At 36.2% G+C, this 23,095-nt stretch overlaps 1 protein-coding gene across 2 annotated transcripts in view; it reads left to right on the top strand.

Moving 5' to 3' along the window:
* The window catches only part of COG6 (component of oligomeric golgi complex 6), a 54,332-nt gene extending 32,367 nt beyond the window's left edge, over positions 1 to 21,965 (top strand). For both annotated transcript variants that reach the window (XM_079299583.1, XM_079299582.1), the window contains exons 13-19: positions 625 to 742; positions 9,290 to 9,421; positions 9,971 to 10,138; positions 12,053 to 12,160; positions 13,576 to 13,629; positions 15,997 to 16,076; positions 19,585 to 21,965. In XM_079299583.1, coding sequence (XP_079155709.1) covers positions 625 to 742; positions 9,290 to 9,421; positions 9,971 to 10,138; positions 12,053 to 12,160; positions 13,576 to 13,629; positions 15,997 to 16,076; positions 19,585 to 19,732 — 808 coding nt within the window. In that variant the 3' untranslated portion in view covers positions 19,733 to 21,965. The remainder of the gene's footprint in view (positions 1 to 624; positions 743 to 9,289; positions 9,422 to 9,970; positions 10,139 to 12,052; positions 12,161 to 13,575; positions 13,630 to 15,996; positions 16,077 to 19,584) is intronic.
* The last annotated feature ends 1,130 nt before the right edge of the window (positions 21,966 to 23,095 follow it).

Genomic DNA, 23,095 nt, shown 5'->3' with positions numbered 1-23,095 from the left:
GATCTATGAAACACAAGATTACAATCTGAAAATTGAGATAAAGGTTTAATCCTATTGTGACCTGATGGATTTTCACTGCCAGTTTGTAGCTTAAAAGTGGAATTCCGCTAGTCAGAGGGAGGGTATGTCTGTGAGAGGAACACAGTCCTGTAGTGCCATTTAAGGGTTATGTGGTGTCTGTGATTGTTTAACACTTGGAATAGCAATGAATTCTTACATTTTTGGAGATGCCCATCATCTCAGTGAAGAAAGGAGAGGTAATGCTATCCCTAACAGGCAGTATGATAGAATATTGTTAACCCTTTTTTTAAACATAATTTGATTTTTATAACAAAGTAGATTTAATTGTATAAGAAAGCAAAAATCCAGTAAATTTTAGTACTCTACAAAAATGTTTGTGCAAGTTTGATAACCTGTATTTAATATTTGCTTAATTGCATACTTGGCGATCCTTGTTCTTACAGTCAGCTTATCTCCCAGCCATTATGGAGGACTGTTCCCTGTAATTATTTGTTCTAAAATTTCAACTTTGAAAATAATCTTTTTTAAAATTATGTCAAAGTATCTGACTGTCATGTTTTCCCTCTTTTAGATTCATTAAATAATCTTTTTTTTCTTTTTCAGTGGTATTGTAGGAAACAGTGCAACCACATTGTTGACAACAATTGAAGAAATGCATTTGTTGAGCAAGAAAATATTCTTTAATAGCCTGAGTCTTCATGCAAGTAAACTAATGGACAAGGTTTGTTTCAAAATTGTACAGCTTTCATTTTTCAAAACATGCTTGCATTTCCCTTTTGTATAGTAAGATGGCTAAATAAATATCTGGTTTATGTCAGGTTTTCCTAAAGTTGAAGTCTTGTATTTTCAGTATTTTAGTCATGGAACTCCATTACAAACTTGCTGTTTATATTTTAATTCTAATAATAGTGGAGGTGTTGTAGATATGTGGCTAAAATCCTGTAGTTAGCAATATTCTTTTGCAGAATAGTTTACATATTTTTAAAATCTAGAGAAGCAACAGAAGTAGGAAATTTTCTTAAGTGCAATAGAATGAAGTCAGGCGACTGAGCTGTATAATTTGTATTGTGCCTCGTCAGATCAGTAGTTAATTGTGCATCATTCCTTTTTTGAAGTTGCAAGGTATATCCCAAAATGGTAAGCTGAATAAAAGCAAAACTTGGGCTTTTCTGTCTCTTACAAAAGTCATTCTACCACATTAATATTGCTATAACATTTATAAATACATTTCTAAATTGTTTAACCTACAAAAAAGTGGAAAAAAAAACATTTATTTTCCAGACACTATTCTTTGTCCATACTTGTAATTTGCTGACCACTCAGTCAGGTTTTCTGAGTTTTGTCAGTATTGTTCTGTGGTTCCAGGCAAGTTATCTCATTCAGCACAATCTGTCTGGTCCTAATTTCCTGTCTTTCTGCAGGGGCCTGGGAATGACTCAAACAAGCAGTTGTTTCTCCTCTCCCAGATATCCCAGTGTCTCCTTTCAGTGGTTTCATCTGTTCATTGGATTGCTCCTTAGCTGCTACCACCCACAGTCCATACTGCTAAAGTCCACTTAATGCATTGTTGCTGTCAGGTGTTTCCTTTGAATGCAGTATCTCATCAATAATGGTTCCTTTGCTATTCTTCAAGGATCAGTTAAAGCTGAGTTCCTGAAATATGTAATGGACAAGGACAACATGCATTTACCAAAAAACGTTTTCTTTCCTATATTCAAGCTAAAATAAAATATCTATGTAAATTTTCTTTATATAGAAGGAAATCAAGAAATTTTCTTGGCTTGAAAACATCTCTGTATTTATCTGTTTTGCATTTATTCATCCTGTTGGTTATTACATCTATACTCAATTAGGATCCAGCATGATTTTCTTGCTCACATAACTCACAGTCTTTGCAGTTTTGTTTTGGGCAGTACACTGTGTTCAGTTTGGAAATGTGTAGAATTCAGAAGAAGAAGGATAAAGGAATTATGATGCCCCAATACATAGTGTGTGTTTTTTCTGTTGTCACTGTGGCAAGGTTGTATAGTCCTCTTTGCCCTCTTGATTCCCTTCCCTCATCCCCCAGTCTGGATATAATGGGTTCTGGATGCTGTCATTGTTTTATAAAGTAGTCAAATTTGCTTTTACTGGCCTTTAATGAAGGCAGTGATTGCACTGCCACCTTCAGTGGTATTTTATTGCAAATAATGAATGGCATATCGAGCCTACCATGTAATGGGAAAAGATCATAATATTGCTCTTTCTCAGAAACACATTTATAAATTAAGTCTGAAACATCGACAATATTACATTGCCTATGTGCCCTATGAAGATCTTTCCTCAGAATATAATTGAGGTCAAAAGCTTAAAGAGATTTAGAGGACTGTTAGATATATTTATATATCTAACAATTATTTATTAATCTGCTTCAGGAGATAACAATGAGGTAACTCTGTCTGAAAAGAAATCTTGCTGTTCTTATGTGTAGTCTTGTAACTGAGTTTTAGATAGTCCTCTGTAGCACCTTAGATTATTACACTTTGTGAGTGGATTACTGAATTGATAGAATGATGTCTTATCTCTTCATGACTGAAATTAGTTTTGCTTCATAAAAAATACAAAATTTATAGGCTGATTACACTCAGAGAAACATTAGTTTCCATGCGATAAAGACCTTCCTTTTATCATAAATTTAATTCTCTCTCTTTAATTCTTTTTGTGTGTTAGTGTACAGATAAGCAGGTTTTATGCCTTTTCATTTGTCCTTCTAAGTTTAGGAGTGAATGTCACAATGCCTTTACATTTTGAGGAAACTGAAGGTTGCTTTTTACGATGCTTTTTTAAAATGCATGTTCAGACCAAAATTTTGTATTTGTATTAGGATTTTCTTTCATCCCAACCTTTTTCCAGCTTTTTGCCAGCTATGTATGCACTGCAATTGCTTCCAAATTTTTTTGTTTTTTATTTTCAGAGAAGATTAAACCCCTGGAAGATAGATCTTTTGTGCTTACATAGGCAATTGCAAAGGCTTCATTGCTGTTCCTGTTGTACAGCTAGAGAATATTCAGTGGGAAAATCAGTAAATTGCTTTTCACTTGAACAGTCTGGAAATTGTGGTTTCTTACTTCAATATAGATTATGCATCTTAAGGCATTGATAAGCCTGATTTGAAGAATAACAATTGTCCAATCCTTTGATTAAAATATGATTCTTAAGACAATTTGAATAGTTTTGGAAATACGTTAAAATGCATATACGGTGTTCTGAAGTAAAAATACTTCTATTTCTATAGGTTTAAGTGCCTCTTCTGTTTAGATTATTGTTCAAAATAGTGAATGGCCTGTCAGGTAGACAATTTTAACAATAGTATTTCCTCAGTATCATCTGTTGTTGTTGATAATTCTCTACCTTTTTAATATCTACCTTGTATCTAGTAGTTGGTAGATCAGAATATGATTTAAGCAAGTCTTTCATTAAGTATAGCTAGTTGGGAACATTTTTTTAGACGGAGCAGGTTTCATTAAATATGCTAACTCCTCAAGATCTCATCCTTAGGATGCAGACAAATGACAGGATGGTAATTTGATGTCACCACAGACAATTTAATTCCCTAGATTATTGATTATCTTGAGTGGAGCATTGCCTTCAGTCTTCCTGGGATTTAATTTTTAAAGCACAGTAGGAAACTGAAACTTGAGGCTGTTTTTTCTAGGACAAGAAAATAGATTCCTCTTCATATCTATTTTTGAGAAGAGTCCCATATTGCATAAGGAGTGTCACTAGTGTGGAGGTGTATGGAAGCTTTAGGCAGTCTTAGATCAGGATTCTCCCTCTTGGTTGTCAAGCTATCGGTGTAAATGATAGAGGGAAATCCCTAGTTACTTCAGAATACCTACTGATTTGCCCAGAAGCGCTTTGCTATGAACTTTTTCTTCATTACATAAGAAAATCTCAAGCATCCTGGTTGGAATCCGAAAATAAAATACTCAGCAGCTCTCAACTTCAAACCATTTGCTCTGAGAAAGCTTTTTTTTTTTTTTTTTTTTTTTTTTTTTTTAATGGTGTTCTCATTCAGGCTTCTCAGGTAACTCTGAGCTGAAATCCATGTGACAAATATTCAGCAGTCTGCTGGAAATTGAGTCCATTGTTATCAAAGAAATGCAGTACACAAGGGATTCTCTTTGGTTCTGATACTTCTTGAAACCTGTCACAAAGCTTGGTAACAGAGTTGTTGCAAAGCCACTTTGCTTTTAGTGTTTAAAATGCCATTCACAACTTTGAGATTCTCAGGCTGCTGTAGAGCTCAACATTGACATACTACAGAAGCTGTGCCTCACCTGCCACCTCCTGTGCCACTGAAGGTTTGGTGCATCAGCTCTTACTACAGACAGTGTCTCTCTTTTGCCTTAGGGGCTCTTACCCTTCAGAGCCAGTGTTGGGCATTCTTGCCAGTATTTTCTAGCTCTGGTAGCAATTGATTTGTTCTGGTTCATGGTAGAACCAAAATAGTTTTTGGCCAATATTGGTGTCCTTATGCTGAAAGATATGTCTTTATATTTGTTGCTTTTTAGCTTTTTTAGACCCAGCCATGGGTCTATCAACCATGCTAGTAAAGTGGATCAGAATTATCATTAAAATCCTTACATATCCTTTTCCACGTTTCTTTTCACTCTGTGCTTATAAATGAAATGTGTAGGAACTCGGGATTCTGCTTGTGTTACTCATTTTCTGGATCTAAGAAGAGCCCGTTACAGATAACCATTTCACAGGTGATTGTAAATCCAGGAGAAAATAGTGAATGAAAATAATTTGTCAGAATTGTCAAAATAATTGTCTACTCCAATGAAGCTGGGAGTAGAATTCAGAGTACCTAATGGACTGGAGTGGATGGACTGCTCTTTCAGCTCTCTTAATATGGGAGTTATTTAATATCATGAATCCACTGGTGAGGCATTTTAACAAGTGTGTTAGGCCAACTGGTGTCAGAACGTTTTATTGGACCACCTGTTAAATTAGGAGAGTGGGAATTTTCAAGCCCACATATCCTTCCTCTAGTTTCACTAGTGTTCCAGGACAATTATTAAAGGAAAGAATAATTGCAAACATTTAATAAAATGGAATGAGAGTTATTATAAGGGCACTGGAGAAGGATTGTGCCAAACTCCAGTCATCTGTTGTCTGAGCTGTTAGAAAGCTATTAGTGGAGTATCCCAAATTAAGTTTTGGGATTATTATTCCTTAATGCTGTTCTTTTTAGAGTAGATATATGCTAATTAAATGCTGTGATTGCATTATCTTTTAAGTTTGTCAGTGAGAGAGATATTAAAACGTTGCTTGGGAATAATTGTAAACTTGTCCTTCATAATTTGATTCTACCAGAATGAAACCTATTAGGTTTCTGGGAAATCAGATGTGGGGCAGATTGAGTAAAACTGATTATTGTTGTTGTGATCCGAATGCTGTTGTGCTTTTAAATGGATCCATGAGAACAAAGCAAAACTAGTTTATCTTTTTTTTCCAAGACCAACTTGATAGCTGAAAAGACAAGCATGCCATTAGGCATTCTATTTTGTTGACCTCTGTAGGATCCCAATAGGACCAGAAAATCTTGAGAGAGCTTCTCTGATAAGACATGCACTCAAGTTTCTTGGAGTGTTTGTGAATATTGTCTCAGCTGAGGAGAATGGACTCTGCAGTTGATGCTGCTTAGTGTTAACTGACAGCATGAAAAATTCATATCATTTTTACAGGGTCTCACTCTGTAGTACTTTGGATTCAGCCCCTGACAGTGGGGGTTTTTAAGAGGCTGTATTTAAAGCTGATTAGGCTCTTATAAAAGCCACTAACTTTCCATTTTTTTACTTGTAAGTTTTCTCTGTGATGTTTTGTGTTTCAAATTACCATCGTGATTTATTTGGTAGTAGTATCACAGAAATAAAGAATTAATGACTTCAGCAGAGACTAGAAATCATCTTGTCCAACCCCCTTGCTCATGACATAGTGTCATCTAGAGCAGGTTTCCCAGGACTTGTTCTAGCTGAAGTTTTAATATCACAAAGGATAGACTCAAAAAACCCACTGTGCAGTTGTCTCCAGAATTTGACTAACCTTACAGTAAAAAATTGTTTTCCTGTGATTTAATCTGTGCCCATTGCCTCTTGACCTGTTACTGGACACCACTGAGAAGAGTTTGGCTCCATGCCTCACTTTTCATGTTTATACACGTTTATAACATGCCCCCTCCCCCAACCTTCTCTTCTCCAGGCAGAACACAGCCTCTTCTTGTGTAGGAGATATTACATTCCCTTCATGAACATTGTAACTGTTTACTTTCTAATGGTACCACAGTTATATAAAGTTATGATTGACTGTACAGTATTTTCTGAAGAAAATTTGCCCTTTTTTTTAAATGTAGACTTTTCTGTAAATGAGGAAGGGAAATAATTAACATAGATGCACACTTCTTGAATGTTGGTGCTGCCTTTTCTTTTTTTCTGTGTTTTCCTTTGCTGTTTGTAAGCTTCTATTAGACATCTTTGAGCTACTTGCTTTCATAGACACAGAAACTTGCTCTGGATTATATATTTGGAGGAAGATTACTGGCTTGGTATCTGTGCCCCACTGATTAATATGCAGAAAAGAAGATAAAAATTCTTATACTAAAGCTTATGTACAACTTTTGGTACCCATTTCAGAATTCATTTCAGTTTCGTATATTGGATTTTAAAAATGGATAATTTCTTGGGTTTTTTGAAAGGCTGAAGAGCTGCTTGGCATTATTTCTATATGACTGAACTGGTAGTTAAAACCAATTAGAGACTTAATACTGTCTTAGAGTGTGTTTTAATGCAATTGAACTCGCTGCTGCAGAACTTCACTAATCACGTTCTAGTTAGCTGCTGTCTAGCATCTGAAAGAGGTACTTCAAAAGTAGAACTCAGCATGTATTTGAAACCTATTTTTCTGGAAATAGGATCAATTATAATGATCTCTTAGTGCATGTAAAACATTCAGGTCATCAATTATTTTTTTATTAGAATAGTGATTAGTGCTCATGAGCTGGAGTAGGTTCCTCTGTAAATCTGAAGTGTCTGCTTTTAAGTTTTCTTTTTTAATTTTGTAAAAAAGCCCTCACTTTGTATTCATGTGTCAAAAGTTAGAATTTTCAAAATTAGTATAGCACTACTTTGATTCTCCTTCCACTTATTGATAATTTTTTCTCTGTTGCAGTAGTCAGGAATTTCAGGGTAACCTAAATAAAATCTAGTGATCTAAATCTTTTTTCCTTGCCATATTTTCTTCTTCCATTATGTTGTTCCTTATTCTTACCTAGAAGACAGTGGACTGTAAAGGAACAGGCAAGTGGAATATGAAGCTAATTTAAGAGCTTCTGAGCACTAGCTACATCAGGAGACAAAAATTCTGCAAAGCAGCCTGAAATTATAATTGCCATGATCTATGTGTGTGTTGGAAGTGAAAACTCCATCAAACTCTAGTGTCAAAGTAATGCCAAAGTATTGCTGAACACAGTCCAGTTCAAGTGTGTTCAGGACACGATCAATACCCCTAATAATAACAAGAAGAAACAAGAAGTCATTCAGTGCTGTAAATTTCAGTAAACTTCACTACTGATCTGCACTGAGTTAATGCCTCTTTTTGAATTACTGTTACTTCATTGCTAGAATATTTGTTTCATGCTTTCATAGCTGCTTGGGCTGAACAACTGTTCTCTGAACCTACTAGATTTAGTTTTCCATTAGTTCTTGAGTTCAGTATATTCTCTTTTTGGAAAGTGAGAACAGAGGAACATTTTATATTCAGGAGGATGAAAAAAGTTTTTGTTAAATCTGTCATGGTAACGGTATGGGGACATGTATGGTATCTTAAATGTTTCAAAGCACAAAGTGTGAAAAGTGGTTTCAAAGAGAGAGTTGTTTTTTTCCTTTCTTTGCTGGCATGTTCATCAGGTATAGATTCATTTCCAGATGACTCTGTAATGTTCTGCACTGAAGATGTTTGCTGTGCTGTCTTTGGTGTCTTTGGCCATCAGCCTCTGCCTCCTGGATTTTTTTATTTTTTTTTTTTTTTAACTTGAAGATTCAGACACCCATAGTACTATGCCATTCATCAGTATTTCTCATTTGGAAAGGTATGGAGCATGTTGCCCATGACTTGGAGCCATCCTTACTTCTCCCTATCTCCTGGAGAGTTTATGCCTTTAAGTCATAACTTATTGTGTATTGTTGAGGGTCTCCTTACTCCCACATGGTCAAGCCACATCTGTATTTGCCCTTGCATGGGCAGAAGAGAGGAAGCTGGGAAGTAGGTTGTTGACAGAAAGAAATGGGGTTGTAGTAAGGCTTTGAAGGCAGCAGGAAGCCAGTTTGAGGTAGCATTGGAGACAAAAAGATGCAGCTATGTTTGGACTAGAGCCTAAGAAATGTGTGTTGGGAAAAAGAGGTGCTAGATTTTCTATAAATGTTTGATTAAGTGTTTAATGAGTATTTACCTGTTAAAAAGGAAGGGCTAAAGTATATGAACCTGGGTTAAAAATATCATAGAATTCTATCCATTACAGGGAGTCCAATTTTCATAATTTGTCATGGAAAGTATATTTTTTTCCTCTAATATACACAAACTTTCTTTCTTTATTTTTTGAACATCTGCATTACCTACTTGTAACCTTTGCATTTTGTGCAGTTTTGTTGTAGTTCATGTATAGGTGTACTTGAGTTGGCTTGTGTGCAGTTCATTTGTGTACTGGCAATTAAAGGCACGAATTTGCTGGGGATGGAGACTGTTTCATTTGTGACTGCAGCTTTCATACTCAACATCACAGGTGCTGTGCAGTGTTGTCAAGAACTGCTGCAGCATGGCTTTTGTCTCCCAGAGCTCTGCCTGCAAGTGTTTGCAGGAGGTCCTGCTCAAACTGAACTCATTGATGCCAAAAAGTTGGCTACTCTTTGGCACCTAATCTTGTAAACGTATTTTTTTTCACTGACAAAAAATGTTTGGGTTTCTCCCAATGGTAAAATAGGCTTAGTCTGAATGAAAGGAGAAATTCTCTGTTGCTTGTTTGGCACTGAATGAGATGATTGTGCTGAAAGTTGCAGGCAGTTATTGTCTGAAATGTGCTAGATTTCTCTGGTGTCAAATGAAGTTCTTCTCTGTGTGCCTATGTGTAATTTTGTTGTTAGCTGATTACATTTGTACTAACAGACTGGATGGTATTTTCTGTAAATGAGATTAATAAAAGCCTCCACAAAAAGATAATCTTGTTCTTCAGGTTGAGCTCCCACCTCCTGATCTTGGCCCAAGCTCTGCTCTAAATCAGACACTTAACTTGCTACGGGAGGTTCTTGCTTCTCATGACTCATCTGTTATTCCACTGGATGCCCGTCAGGCTGACTTTGTGCAGGTACAGGAATCTTTAACTGCTTTGTGTGTGTGAAGAGGAGGGAAAGGGGCAAAAAAAGAATGTGTAAGTTAGTTTCAGTTCACAAAGGTAGATGGAACATTAATCTTTTTGTCTGGTCCCATTTTGGAGCTCTCTGTCAAACCAGAGTTTGTAATGTGCATAACAGGGTGACTAACAAAATGGATAATTACAGTTGAGTATGGAGTGCTACTCTTAACACAGTACCTAAATACTGTTATCCAATTGCTACTCCATTAAGTAAATACACTCTCAAGATTGCACAATTACCAATTATCTAATCTGGGTTATTCTTCCTCCTGCTAGGCTGGAATCTGTTCTTCTCAGGTTTTTGTACTTTCCTCATCACTGTGGTAGGTGATCACCTGCTGACAAATCCAGTAGAAAACTGCTTTCACAGTTGGAAACTCTCATTCCTCTTTATTCTGCTTTGGGGAATAAATACATGATAGAGACAGAATGAGGTTAGAAGCCTCATGTGACATGATTTCCTCCCTCCCCTCCCTCTTTTCTGTGTGTTTGCTATTTTAGGTCCTGTCTTGTGTGCTAGATCCGTTGTTACAGATGTGTACTATGTCTGCTAGTAATTTGAGCACAGCTGATATGGCAACCTACATGGTAAATTCACTTTACATGATGAAGACTACTCTGGCTCTCTTTGAATTCACTGACAAACGTCTAGAAATGTTGCAGTTTCAGGTAAGCTTTAGCAGCCCCAAAAGAAAATGAACTTTTTACTGATTTTTGCACACTGTAAGTTGTGATGTGAACATATTTATCTTAAAATGAACTGAAAGCCAGAATTGTCAAAATTGAGGAAATGAGATGAGTGCTTATCAGAGACCATGAGCAGATAGCATCTTTCATTTTAAACAGACAAAAAATCATTAAAGATTTGGTTTAGTTTGGTTTAGTTACAGATAAACCCAGACCAGTGAACATTTTCATTATCTAATCATTCTAATATTTATCTGAAAACTGTATGAGAAGAAGCAAATGGAAATTGAAAGCTCAGTCAAATGGCTGACTGTATTCCATCATACAGTTTGTACTAGATCACCATCTATTTTGTACTAGAGTACTGTGTAGCTGAAGTTAGTTCTTCAGTCCTGCTTTCTGCCTCTCTTTTCTCATTTGTTTGGTTTCCCCTCACATCCCAGGATAGTAATACATGCAGGCTACAATTTTGAAGTGGAAGTGGAAATTTAGAAACTTACAAAAACTTGGCCACTGCCCATTTATATTTCGCTACATGAATATGTCTGCAATATATCTCAGGAGGGCCTTTGGAACTGGGGGGCTCAAATAAAGTTACAAATTCTCATTTGAAGGGATCAGCAAGGATTTGCTGTAAGCCATTTTTGTACTCCTAATCAGAATTTCTAGCACCTTTTAGCTCTGAAACAAACAAACAAACAGAAAACCTTACCAAACTGTCTGGGGTATTTCTAATTTCTTTTATATGAGTTCCTTTCACAGTAAATGTTGCAATTGATTTATTCTTCAAAAAAGCAGTAGAGCTGAAGCTTACACATTTAATACCATTTATTTTCTTCAAACATTTTACAAATACAGGAACGGACTGACTAAAATCTTTAAGATTATACATAAGTAGGTTATTCAAGTGGAGTTAGAATGGCATATTTAATAGGAGAAACATTTTTCATAGAAAAATAACTCACTAAGATAGTTAAAAACTCCAAATTGAAATATTAAGATTTCCCTTCTGATTTAAAAAGGAAAGTGTGTTCTTTCAAACAATTTTAGGAAGTAAAAAGGTAAACTCTTTAAGTATCAGACGAAAGAGCCTAACATTTACCTAGACTTATATATATTATAATTTTGTTTCTTTTCTTTAGGTTGGAAGAAAAAAATTGTGCAGTAGTTATCTGTAAAAATGAAGTAATAATGTATCCATACCCAAATGCCTTTCTGAGACAGCTCAAACTGAAAAATGATTGCTGCTGCTGTGACTGGATTTAGGGATTAGGTTTTCCTGCAAAGTAAAGATTATATTAAGAATGTAAAATACTCTTACAAGTTTTTTCATATGAAGATAATTAAAACAAAGTGGACATCTGTAATTTCACTGTCTGTTGTTCTTTCAGTTGATTTTTTTCAAATGCGTGTTTATCAGTATTGAATTTAAAATCAGTTCTGAGTATGATTTAGTTTCAGGTTTGTTTTCCATATGAAAGACTGACACTTTTTTATTGTAAAACCGCTGTGTTTTTGTCAGTATTTTCAATAAGAGCTGAATGATTTTTATCACATATAAAAATAAAATTATATAGGAATTTTTAAGATCAAGGCTACAATTTTCATTTTCGGTGGTGTTGTATTTACAAATACAAAATAATGTATTCTTTTATTAGTCAGACATGAAAGAATCCTCTGCATTTTTATTATTGGTTTCTTGTAATATGAAAGATATAAATGGATAAAATAATTATCCTATATGTATATTTGCAGTATTTCCTTGTGTGTTGATCACTCTCCTTATTTGTGGGTTTTTTTCGTATTATTTGTGTTTCTAGGCCTTTTAACCCCAGAACTTGTTACATTTAATATTCTCAGACACTCTTTATAAATACCTTATGCTTGCCATTTCAGATTGAAGCTCATTTAGATACACTCATAAATGAGCAAGCTTCCTACGTGCTAACGAGAGCTGGTCTCAGTTACATTTATAATGCTCTGCAGCAACACAAGCCAGAACAGGTGAGCTTACAGAATTTACATGTTCAGGGGGTACCACACACTTGCCTACTGGTAGAATTCTGGCACTAATGGTTTTTGCAAATTAAGCTTCCTCTGAAAGCAAAGGTTCAGTAATGTTGGTTTTTCACATGGGGCCAGGACTATTAGACACAGGCACAGCTTTTTTTACTATGTGTTCAGCAGGCCCAGCAGGGTTGGTGTGCAGCAGCCTTGGACTGCTTCTCTGGTACACACTGTGTGTGAATACCTGCACTCCCATGGCACTTAGGACATATTAGACCTGCTGTGTATGTAAGCAGCATTCAGCTTCCTCACTGCTTCCTGTGGCAGCATGCGTGGGGCCCATACATAGCTGCATGCATTTGATAGTTGCTGCTTTTTTTTTCTTCTGGGAAAAACTGGCGGATGAGTTTAGTAGTAGTTTGAAATAGTTTCTTCTTTCATCTTTATTTGTTGCTGTAGCTATTCTAGTACCAAGACAGTGAGATTCTCAAAGTGAAAACTTGAGATTTCTTAGAGGAGCTGAAAACTGGAATTCAGGGCTCATGCTCTTCCTTTCTTGTGAAGCACAGTTGCAATGTGGTAGGTGTTAGTACAGCCCTTCTTCCCTTCAGCTGTGCCTGTGTCCTTTTGTGATCTTTTGTAGAAGTGAAAAACAGTGTTTTCTGGAGAAAGCATAACTCTGTTGGAGAGCTTTATGTTGTTTCTTCAGCTAATAATTTTGCATAAAGTGCCCAAACTCAACAGATTTTTATGTATAAAGATGAATAAATAAATGTATAAATAATCTGATTAATATCTCAACTTAGTTTTCTATTCATGAGCCTATCTTCTGTTTTAAAATCAATTTCAAGTAGACTAGGGCAAGTTGTTAATGGCATGTAGCAATTTTCATTTCTGCCTGTACAGCTGCCTGGCTGCAGAGGTGATACTGTTGCAGAAATTGCTTGGGGGTTCAGCAGCACTTGTGCATTGTGCTACCATACCAGCACAGAAGGTTTACTGGGAAGCAGATCTGAATTCTTCATGGTCCAAACACAGATAGAGAAAAGTTGTTGTCTCTTAAATCCGGATTACCAAGGGGATGTAGCCAATCTAAAGTTCAGTTTTTATTCTAGATAAATGTGGAAGACTATTTTTGGCTTTATTTAATGGTGAAGAAGGAAGGAAAGGATTTGAAAGGATATATTAAGAATTCCATATTCTCAGCTTTTAATTTAAGGGAGCAATAGAATACAAATGAGCTGTTAACAGCATTTCAATACTGAAATAGTGATAGTTTCCAAAAATTTAGGATCCTATGTCAGGACCAAATAAAAATAAACTCCTGAACTGATTGTAGACTTTATTATTTATCTTTTTCTGTATGCTAGTGTGATCTTTTTTATCCCCCTTGTTTGATTATTGATTCTTAGGGTCCTCTTTCAAATTTGTCAAGTATGGATTCCGTGTCCCTGAAGGTTGCAATGGTAAGCATTTATAACTTTCATATTATGGTGATGATGCTGTGACATGGTAAAGAATACTGTTAATTATGTGATTAGAAGATATTCATCTGTAGTAGAAGATATTCATCTAATCAGTCCTACTCTTTACGAATATCTGAATTACATGTCTGGGAATACTTTCTTCATTTGTAGTAATTTGACCACTTGAAGTAATGAATACATAAATTATTTCTGAAGGGATAGTAACAGAATACTATTTTCCAAGCCTTGAGAAGCAGATCTTTACTCACAAGAATGCTGTCCCATGAGTCATCTTAAATTGCTAAAAGCAAATACTTAGCTCTAATTAGTTTTAATCACCAAAGTTTCTTTTTTGCCTCTATGCTTTGAAATATAGGTTCTGCTGTAATTTATAATCTTAGTCCTAAGGCTTTGATTTTATGCAAATAGTTGAGTGCTTTACTCAGAAGTTAGATTCTGCATGTATGTTACAGTTATGGGTTTTTTAAGTTTAAGGCTGCAATACATTTTAAAGCAAATTATCAGCCGATATTTTTTCTTAGAGTGTGCGAGTCTCTATTTTGCATAGAGATAGCAGTATCTCAGTTCAGTAGGCAATAATATATAATCTCTCATTCTTCTTGCTTAGCCAAGTTTATCTTTATTCTAGAAGTTTAACTGTAAAGGCCTGCTCATACAGCAGTGTATGTACACACCCATGGAAAAAAGGGGATTTTAAAAGGTTTTTTAAAAACTTGTATGTTGAACATATCCCAGTTATGACAGTGTAATGCATTTTCTTCTGTTCAGGATTTAAACCAGCAATTCCCGTGCTGATTGGGTGAACAGAGCTCTGGCATAGAGCACTCAATGGTTTACTAAGATGAGCATGCATTCTTATTAAAACTTAGGAATTTTGCATTTAAAATGTCTTTTATTTATCATGGTCTTGTAGACTAACAACAAATCTAAAGTCTGTAACACTGTTACCTATAGTGGTACATAATATTTTCCCTTGAATAGTTAAGAGAAGAATTCAGCTGTTTCATTTTGTTCATTACTTAACGTCTACTTTGGTGAACACACTTTAACCAGAATGGAACCAAGTATGCTGAAATCAAACCCACATAAATCACATCTATCAATCTTATTGGCTTCTCAGCATTTAAACCAGGGTTTAAGTTTTCCAGGTCCCAGCCTTTTAAGTTGTTCATACATGCTTGCAAGTGCGGTGCTTGTTAAGTCTATACCACTCTCTGCAAAAACTGCCTTGCTTTCCAAACAAGGACAGAAACTCCCCAAAAATAATATGTAAGAACTGTGACTTCATTACTCATTTTTGCCTATGTTTTAAATAACGGATGGATGTGGATTTTAGGATTTACCCCCTGGAGAATATTCATTCAGTGAATGAATGAACAGGAAGGTTGCTGTCATTAGATAAACTTACTTAGGGCCTTGTCTTAGTGTGTAATTCCAAGGATGGAGATTATACAGGTTTCTTGAATAATCTGTTCGATGTTTGATGACATTCCTGATGAGAATTTTTCCTCTCACTGTCTAATTAAAATGTATGTAATGTATGTGTAATCTTAGTGTCGTGTATGTTCAGTATTCCTTGTGTTTTCACCTGTGAGCAGACCTGGTTTCATCTTCTCAGTAGTCACCCCTTTGACTGCACAATCACAGAATGGTTTGGCTTGGAAGAGACCTTAAGGACCATCTTGTTCCAACCTTCCTGCCATGGGCCAGGGTTATTTTTCACTAGACCAGGTTGCTCAAAACCCCTGGCCATGAACACTGCCTGGAATGGGGCAGCCACAATTTTTCTGATTGACTGTTGAAGGCAGGAGGAATGTTTTTTCTTAGAATCAAAGCACTGCTTTTATTATCACTACATTTTGTGAGAAAGAAAAGTAGGCTTAGAAGCAGTTCAAGAAGCCTGAAGTGGGTGATTTGCTCTTTGTTTTCCCCAGCTAGGCAGTGACTCCCTGCCAGAAAGTAAAAAGAAACATGCAAAAAGCATCAAGCAACATGTCTAATTTGGGCAGAGTAGATAGTAGATAGCTCTGAAGCTGTCTTGTATTCCCTCTGCATTGAATAGACTCGGTGTGATCTTCAGTGATGTATAAGTACTTGCACCAGCTGCATAGGAGGCTTAGATGGGTAATTATAGAAGCTGGATTCTCGATATTTGCCCTCCACTCATATTCCTCAGAGTCAGAAACAAAATTTTGGTGGCAGAGGTGCTGAAATCAGTAATTTGTTTTGGGCTATTAAGTTCTGTCTTCTAATGTAATCAGAGACATTTTACAGAAATTGTGGTTTTACCTATTTTCATGTAATAGCAAGGTGTTAATATGTTGATCTCATATTCTTTTCTCACAGGCTCAGTTTGATCGCTATCTGTCTGCTCCAGATAGTCTGTTAATGTCCCAGCTGAATTTCCTTCTGAGTGCCACTGTGAAGTAAGTACCTTGCCTCTGAATTTCTATTATGCCTGAGTAGTGATCACAGTGATGAATTTGATTAGGTTTTAGTCAGTTACGGTGAGAATTCAAGTTATCAACTGTGATGATACTTGCATTGTCCTTCAGGTCACAATTCAGTTTTGTTCTGACTCTCCTCTTTTTGAACAAACAGTGAGGAGTATCTAATTCTGTAACTTTCTGAAATAGTAACCCTTGATTTAAGGGACACCATCAAGATGAATTACATTAATCTATTTTGAGCATATTCTGATGTGTCAGCAGTTTTTTGTCAACTTTGTTGTGAATTGTTTTAAGACTATTTTGTCAACTTTCTAAAGACAGGTGAAATATATAATTCTCCAAATTTTCTTTTATCCCCACTGCTTTGTCAGTTCTAGAATTTTCACCTTTGTTGTCTTCTGCTGTAGAATATTGGCATTCTGTCTCATTGAATATTTTGCTGAGATTACTTTTCACCTAATGTATTTTTTTAGAGATTTCTTCTTTGAAGTATGGAAGTAAGAACTTTATTATTTATCTCTTACCTTGTTTTTTGAATATAACTCAGCCCTAAGGCTAGGGAAAGTGCCACGATTTTCTTTCCAATTAAATGTGAGCCACATGAAGACTTTCCATAGTACTTTAACTCAGAGAATTATATGTTGCACTGATCAAAAACTTTCCTTGACATTTTTTTTTCACACTTTTGTGAAAAGTGCAGGTAACCAAATATACCAGAAAATGAGACAAGCACTTTTTACATAATGCAGCAGTATTAGGAGATTCATTACTAGTGCTTGCTCTTAGTGGGATTATATTGCAGCATGTTGCAATTAAACATGATGTGTCAAGGCAAAAATAATTATTGTTGGGAATTGACTAGAACAGTTTGGTTGGAAGGGACCTACAATGGTTACCTAGTCCAGCTGCCAGGTTCTCAGGCTACACTGCTCAGGTTCTCCTCATCCAAAGACTTCAGCGTCACGCCATACAGATGGAGCATGGCTGGGCACAGGGAATGCTGGTGTTTTTCAGCTGGCATTGAATGTCTCTCTGCCAGATTTACCATTCCCTTAGCTCAGCTGGTAGAGCTGACCCTGTCGTGGGAGAGCAGGGTAGCTTGACCAGTAATGTCATTGAAACATCACAACTTCTGCTTCTCGGTGTCAGGGCATTAAACCTGTATTTTACCTCTTGATATATTTTCTTAAATGTTGGTCTATTTTAAAATCATAATAATAGATGTATTTTGAAAGCCTCAGCTTTTCATTGCTAACACAGAGGCAGTTTTAAGAGGTAGACCCTATGCTATTATAAAGACTCCGGCACTGTGAAATTACTTGAATTTAATCAATCCTTCTGTCAGATGAACCAAGATAAAGTGCTTATGTAGGCACTCTTAGCCTTATCCCATTGATAAGATTTTTAAACCTCTCAGCACATTTTAAGCTGAATTCCTATCATCTTGCAGCAGTGGACAGTTGAGAGGTAAGAGGGAAGCTTTGTGTGAGGATGATTGCTACAGCTGCTTCAACTCTGCTAACATGCAGAAATTTATTCAACTGCTATAATTAATGCTGTAGGTCAGGTTCTGCTCAGAATGAAAACAAAGTAAATAAATCAGTTAGCCCATTAGCCTCCAAACAACTAGCTTTAAATGCAAACAATCCTTATGGAATTAAAATACCCATTTACAGACAGACTTTTAGAATCAGTGTTGATAGTCAATATTTTCAATAGTAAAAAAGCCTTGAAAATTCTGGATTTTCTCAATATTCAAGCAAAACATTTAACCAGTGCTGTAACTTTAATCCCTGGCTATAATAGTTGGAATTTTCAATTTTGAAGACATCGTTCCTGAAATCAGATAACTGAGAGCTGTAACCTATGAGGTCTTTGGTTCTCAGAATCAGACCACATGTTTTGATAAGGGACCAGTGTATTATATACTCATTGGCAATATCATTTTTAAGCTTTGCAACTGTGAAGAACATTCCTTCCAGTATTATCAGTGCATGCTCTTGTCTTTCAAATTCCTTTGCTCATTTAAAAAGCCTTAAACTATGCATTTCTGTGGTGGTTGGTCTTGAAAAGCTCTTTTCATTTCTGTGTTGGATCACAGAAACTGAATGCTGGAATTACTATTTTTAGCAAGTGCTGCCATTTGTGTTAGTAATAAATGTATCACGTTGTTATGGCAACTGAAATCCTAATGTACTGATTAATGACACTGACATTATTTGATTGAACAACACATGTGATTCTGTTCAGTCCTCTGAATATTTTAACAAACTTTTTTATTTATTCATTTGGTGCACTAGATCTCCACAAATTCAGTGTGCAATGCCTTCATAAAAGATTGTCATGTTACAGTACCTTGATGATCCTAGGCTGAGGTCAGACACAGTTGTCTTACCTAAACACCTTGTATATGTTTCCCTTATAATAGTGGGTTTAGATTTGCTATTATAAGGACAGTCTTTTTTTTCAGGTAATTCTAATAACCTAGTAATACTGGCAGTTGATGCTATATATAAATGAACTGGATACTGTGTGTCAGATTAAAATGCAGGTTTGGTCTTTTGATCTGCTTTCTCATAGCTTCTGTTCCTGTAAATACAAAGATTATTGTACCTGATCTTTGAAATTTCTTTAACTTGTTAATTCACAACAGTCTGTGAATTCAGCCCTGATTTTAGTGGATGCAGTTTTGTTGCTTTTGTTTCTCTGCTGCATATTACAGCAGGGCTGAATCTGGATTTGTGGTTACCTTGGTTTCCTCAGCTTCTTCTGGAGTTCCTGTTGCATGGGTTTGGCTGTAAAATAGTTGTAACTGCTGCTCCTAATAAAAATTCATCTGCTACTGTAAGCACCATCACCATGATGATTAAAGTGAACCGATTCAATAGGCAATATAAAATAAAATTATTAGGTTGTCTTCAAAAAATATTAAACTTTCCAGTTAAATTTAGCATTCAGTCTGTGTGCATTGTTATTCCTTTATCTCCAGAAAAATAACAGGACACAGACTTCATAGCATTATTGGTAAAAGGTTGTGTGTTAAATCTCTGACCACTATCACTAGTTTTTGTCTGATTATGGAATTATAATGGAATCTTGCTGTCAAGATAAAGCAAATAGAATATATTTGCTAGTAGGTGAAAAAAAGTGTGTATTTCCAAAGGGCAGCAAGAAGCCACTGGAGTTAGAAGGTAGATCACTAAGTTTAACAGTCTTCTAAAAGATACAGGAGAGTGCAGGTGGGAAACTGATGTATACAAATTAAATCCTTCTATTAGTTTTTGCTTGATTGTAGAAATAAAGAAGCTCCTGCCTTGGTTATCAGGTCATATATGTGAGTTTATCTGTGTACAACACAATGAAAGAAAATAGCCTTTAAAAAAAAATTAATGTTTATTTTTAGTGTATGTCTTTAATTCCTTGTACATAGTACAGTTATATTCTCTACAATTTGCAAATTATGTTACTTTTTTTTTGTTTTTAGAGAGCAGATAATAAAACAGTCAACAGAACTGGTCTGCAGAGCTTACAGTGAGTTATATGCAGCTGTGATGGATCCTTCAAATGAATACAAGGATCCAGAAACCATCCTACACAGATCTCCTCATCAAGTTCAGGCACTCCTTTCATAGTCTTGCATCCCCCAGATTTATCAGAATCCATAATTCTGTATTTCTTGAGTATTTGCATTGAATTATATTTCTGCTTTGAATTTGGATGTGTAACTGTATAGTCAAAATATGTAGGAATGCAGTTTTCTTTAATCTGCTTGGCAGAAGTCTAGTCTTTCCTGTGTCTTTGAATACTTTCAATAGGCCAGAAAATAGAATATAGATTGAAAATTATTTTAATGTATTTCTCTGATGGAAGTGGACCTTGACAATGTGCAATCTCTTTGAAAAAGGAGAAAAGCTTTTTTCCTTGCTGTACATAATCCTTTCAACTGCAGGTTTAACCAGTGTCTCTTACGACCTCACCAATATTTTTATTTGCTCTATTGTCTGTTCTCTCATTCTTTTTCTCAGTCTGCCATCAGTAAACACTGATAACTGAAATTTTAATGCAACTGATACACTTTGAATGACTCATGCATCACTTTTGCAGCTCATAAATCATTTCAGAGTACTTGATGCTCTTTTGCGAATCCTGTTGATTAAATCTTTGAGGCAAAATTTGTGTGGTTTTTTTGGCAATCTATTATCTGGTATTTTCTGTCAGAAAAAGAAATGTTTGAACTACATGCTTGTATATAACCTGGAACTTAATGCTTTAAATTATTTTTATAATTCTGTTTTACTGGAAAGATTTTGGTTTAGTGCAATTGTTTTCAGGAATCCTTGTATCAGTTGAAACTTGCTGGTCTCCTGAGGATGGGACCAGTAACAGTGTAGGTTAGGAAAATGGTTTGCACAGCAGTATGGCCATTCCTCCCTCTCATGTACATGATGTTTGTTTTTACATATAGAAAAAGTCCATCTGCTCTAGTGCAAGTGTTTACTCAGCTCATAATCCACCAAGGTATTTTCATGGTTTGCATGACTTGGAATATATGTGGGGGAGCTGGGGCGTGTACATGTCCCAGGCTGATGCGTAGAAAGCCATAAGTGAAGCTTTGATTTCTTTCCTCTGGTGAAAGCTGAAGCTTCCCTGTGTAGAAGCCTGATAGTACAGAGTTATGATTCAGGACACTTCTAATTCCAGGAAAAGAGGAAAATAAATAAATAGGATATTTGCTCTCCACTGGGTCTTGTGATAATTATCTGCAAATTCCTTAAATATAATTATTTTTTAGGAAAGTATTGTTAAAGAGGAATCTTTAGGAAATAAAAAGTCAGTAAAATGAATTTGTGACTAGGTTTTTTTGTTCATTTGTTTTTAAAGGATAATTTAAGCAAACTGTTTTGTTGGAAGCATTTAACTTTTTTTCTTCTTTTTGTTGCTGTAGGAGTGCTACAGTTACTACAGTCGCCTGAGTTTACTCTCACATTATATGTGGCTTATTTTATGTACATCAAGGGGGAGAGGAGCAATCATTCATATTGAATAACTTATTTTACTTTTATTAGTAGTAATAGACCACATATAAAATACATACTTGGTGGCAGCCAAGTCTGCAGCTTAGTGTATGCTTGCAAAAGAGCAAGACATAAAGAGCAGCAGCAATACATTTTAACCTCTTGGAAGACTCATTGCACAAAATGCATTCAGTGCACTCAGAAAGCAGCTTCTGTGGTAATGCCACAATAAAGCAATAGCTCCTTTTCCAAATGGGAGTAATTTGTTGGTATAGAAAGTGTAAGTGTCCCTGCAGTTCTTGGGCCAGGCATAGATCTTTCTGTAAATATGAATGTTAGATTTATTTTGTTTAAAATCTCTAGACCTGTAAGACAAAAAATTCTAGAAGCTTAGAAAAGCTCTAATGGAAAATTACCAGGTAAGGCTCTTTATATTACTCAGACTTTGCATTGCCATAGTATACATTCAGGCGGCTGTTCATTGTTGTTTAATAATGTTAATATTGCTTAATATGCCTGTAATTATTATCTAATATATGGAAATTACATCAGCTGTGAAAGGACTATAAATTAGCTTACTCATAAGAGTGAACTTTTTCCTGAAATAACACTCAACCTCAGTCTCCACTAATCAGTAGCTTGCATGAGGATTAATAAGAAGTTGCTTCCTATCTTTGATTCCATATAGAGACTTACTCATGATTTTATCTTCTCTTGGTCAAAATGCAAAAGCTATGGAAGTTGTAATTTAGGAAAATTAAAGTCAGTCTCTAATTTTGATCTGTGCAATTCAAGTTAATGACCAATAGTCACAAATAAAAAAGGACATCAATAAAAATATTTGACTTATTGACTCTGTCTTCCATTTTGTTACTTTCCCTTACTTGCCTTCCTATGAATAGGAAGGAAAATGTGATAAGATTATGACCTGCCTTTTCCATCTTGGTATTTCTGACCCTTTTATTTTAGCAATTCCCAGGATTTCCACACTAGGAACCTTGAAGCTGCAGTCCCCTGAGTAGCTAGAGGATCCATAAGCATTGCAGTAAATGAAAACATTCTGGGTGTTGTTACCTGGCCCATTTTCAGACCAGTTACTGTAGTTCTGACTTGAGCATCCCATGCTTGAAGAGCATGGTGGGCTGAGTCAGGCAGCCCTGCTGCTGTTGGTCCATATCACTTTTCCTGGAGGGACGTGGAGCAACTCCCTGCTCTGGGGAAGGTGGGAAAAGAGAGAGGTTTGCACACTGCCCATAGTAGGCAGCACTCCCTGTGTGTGACACCCTGACAGCCCTGCTCTGGGAACAGATGTGTTGTCTGGTACAAAGAGCACTTTCCTGGGAGGTGGGAGAGCTGGGTTCTGGGCCAAAGGAGTTTGGAATCAATATATTCCATCTTCCTGGCGAGCGCCCAGCCCTCTGACTGTTGTGTTACAGTATGAGATGGGGCAGGTCTGTTTCTTCTCTTTTGAATTCAGCAGCTGTGCATAAATCTGTGCAAAATATGAGAGGCAGGAGAAGGAACAAGCAAGGAGGAGTTTGGCCCTAAGGCACGTACATAAGAGTACTCTCAGACCTCCAAGGTCTGGATCTTCCTCCGTTTGTTACATCAGGACCTCATCTTTGATTCCAATAAATGAGTCCCTGAAACAGAATCGGGTTCCCAGGACTTTTGTCACCCACAGTGTCCAGTGAGCAGCAAGAGTTGGGCTTGGGTTGGACCCGAGGTGGTTCATCTGCACTGGTGGCAATTCCTATGTGTTCACTCCTACGTGTACAGTTTCCTCCTTCCTGCTTTATAAATGGGCACACCACTGAGGGAATACAATATACAAGTTGCTTTAATTACATCAAGCAAGCAGCTGCTCAGCCATGGTGATTTTTTGTTTTCTGTTACAGGAAAAGAGAAGCTTGCAGAGGTTTGGAAAGGTGATAATCTGTTTTGCAGCATTTCAGAGTGCTCCTCCCTGTTCTCTAAGAT

This window comes from Erithacus rubecula (assembly GCF_903797595.1).
Source record: "Erithacus rubecula genome assembly, chromosome: 1".
NCBI classification, from domain to species: domain Eukaryota; kingdom Metazoa; phylum Chordata; class Aves; order Passeriformes; family Muscicapidae; genus Erithacus; species Erithacus rubecula.
Note: the sequence above shows the minus strand (reverse complement) of the source record. Positions and strands in the feature narration are given on the sequence as shown.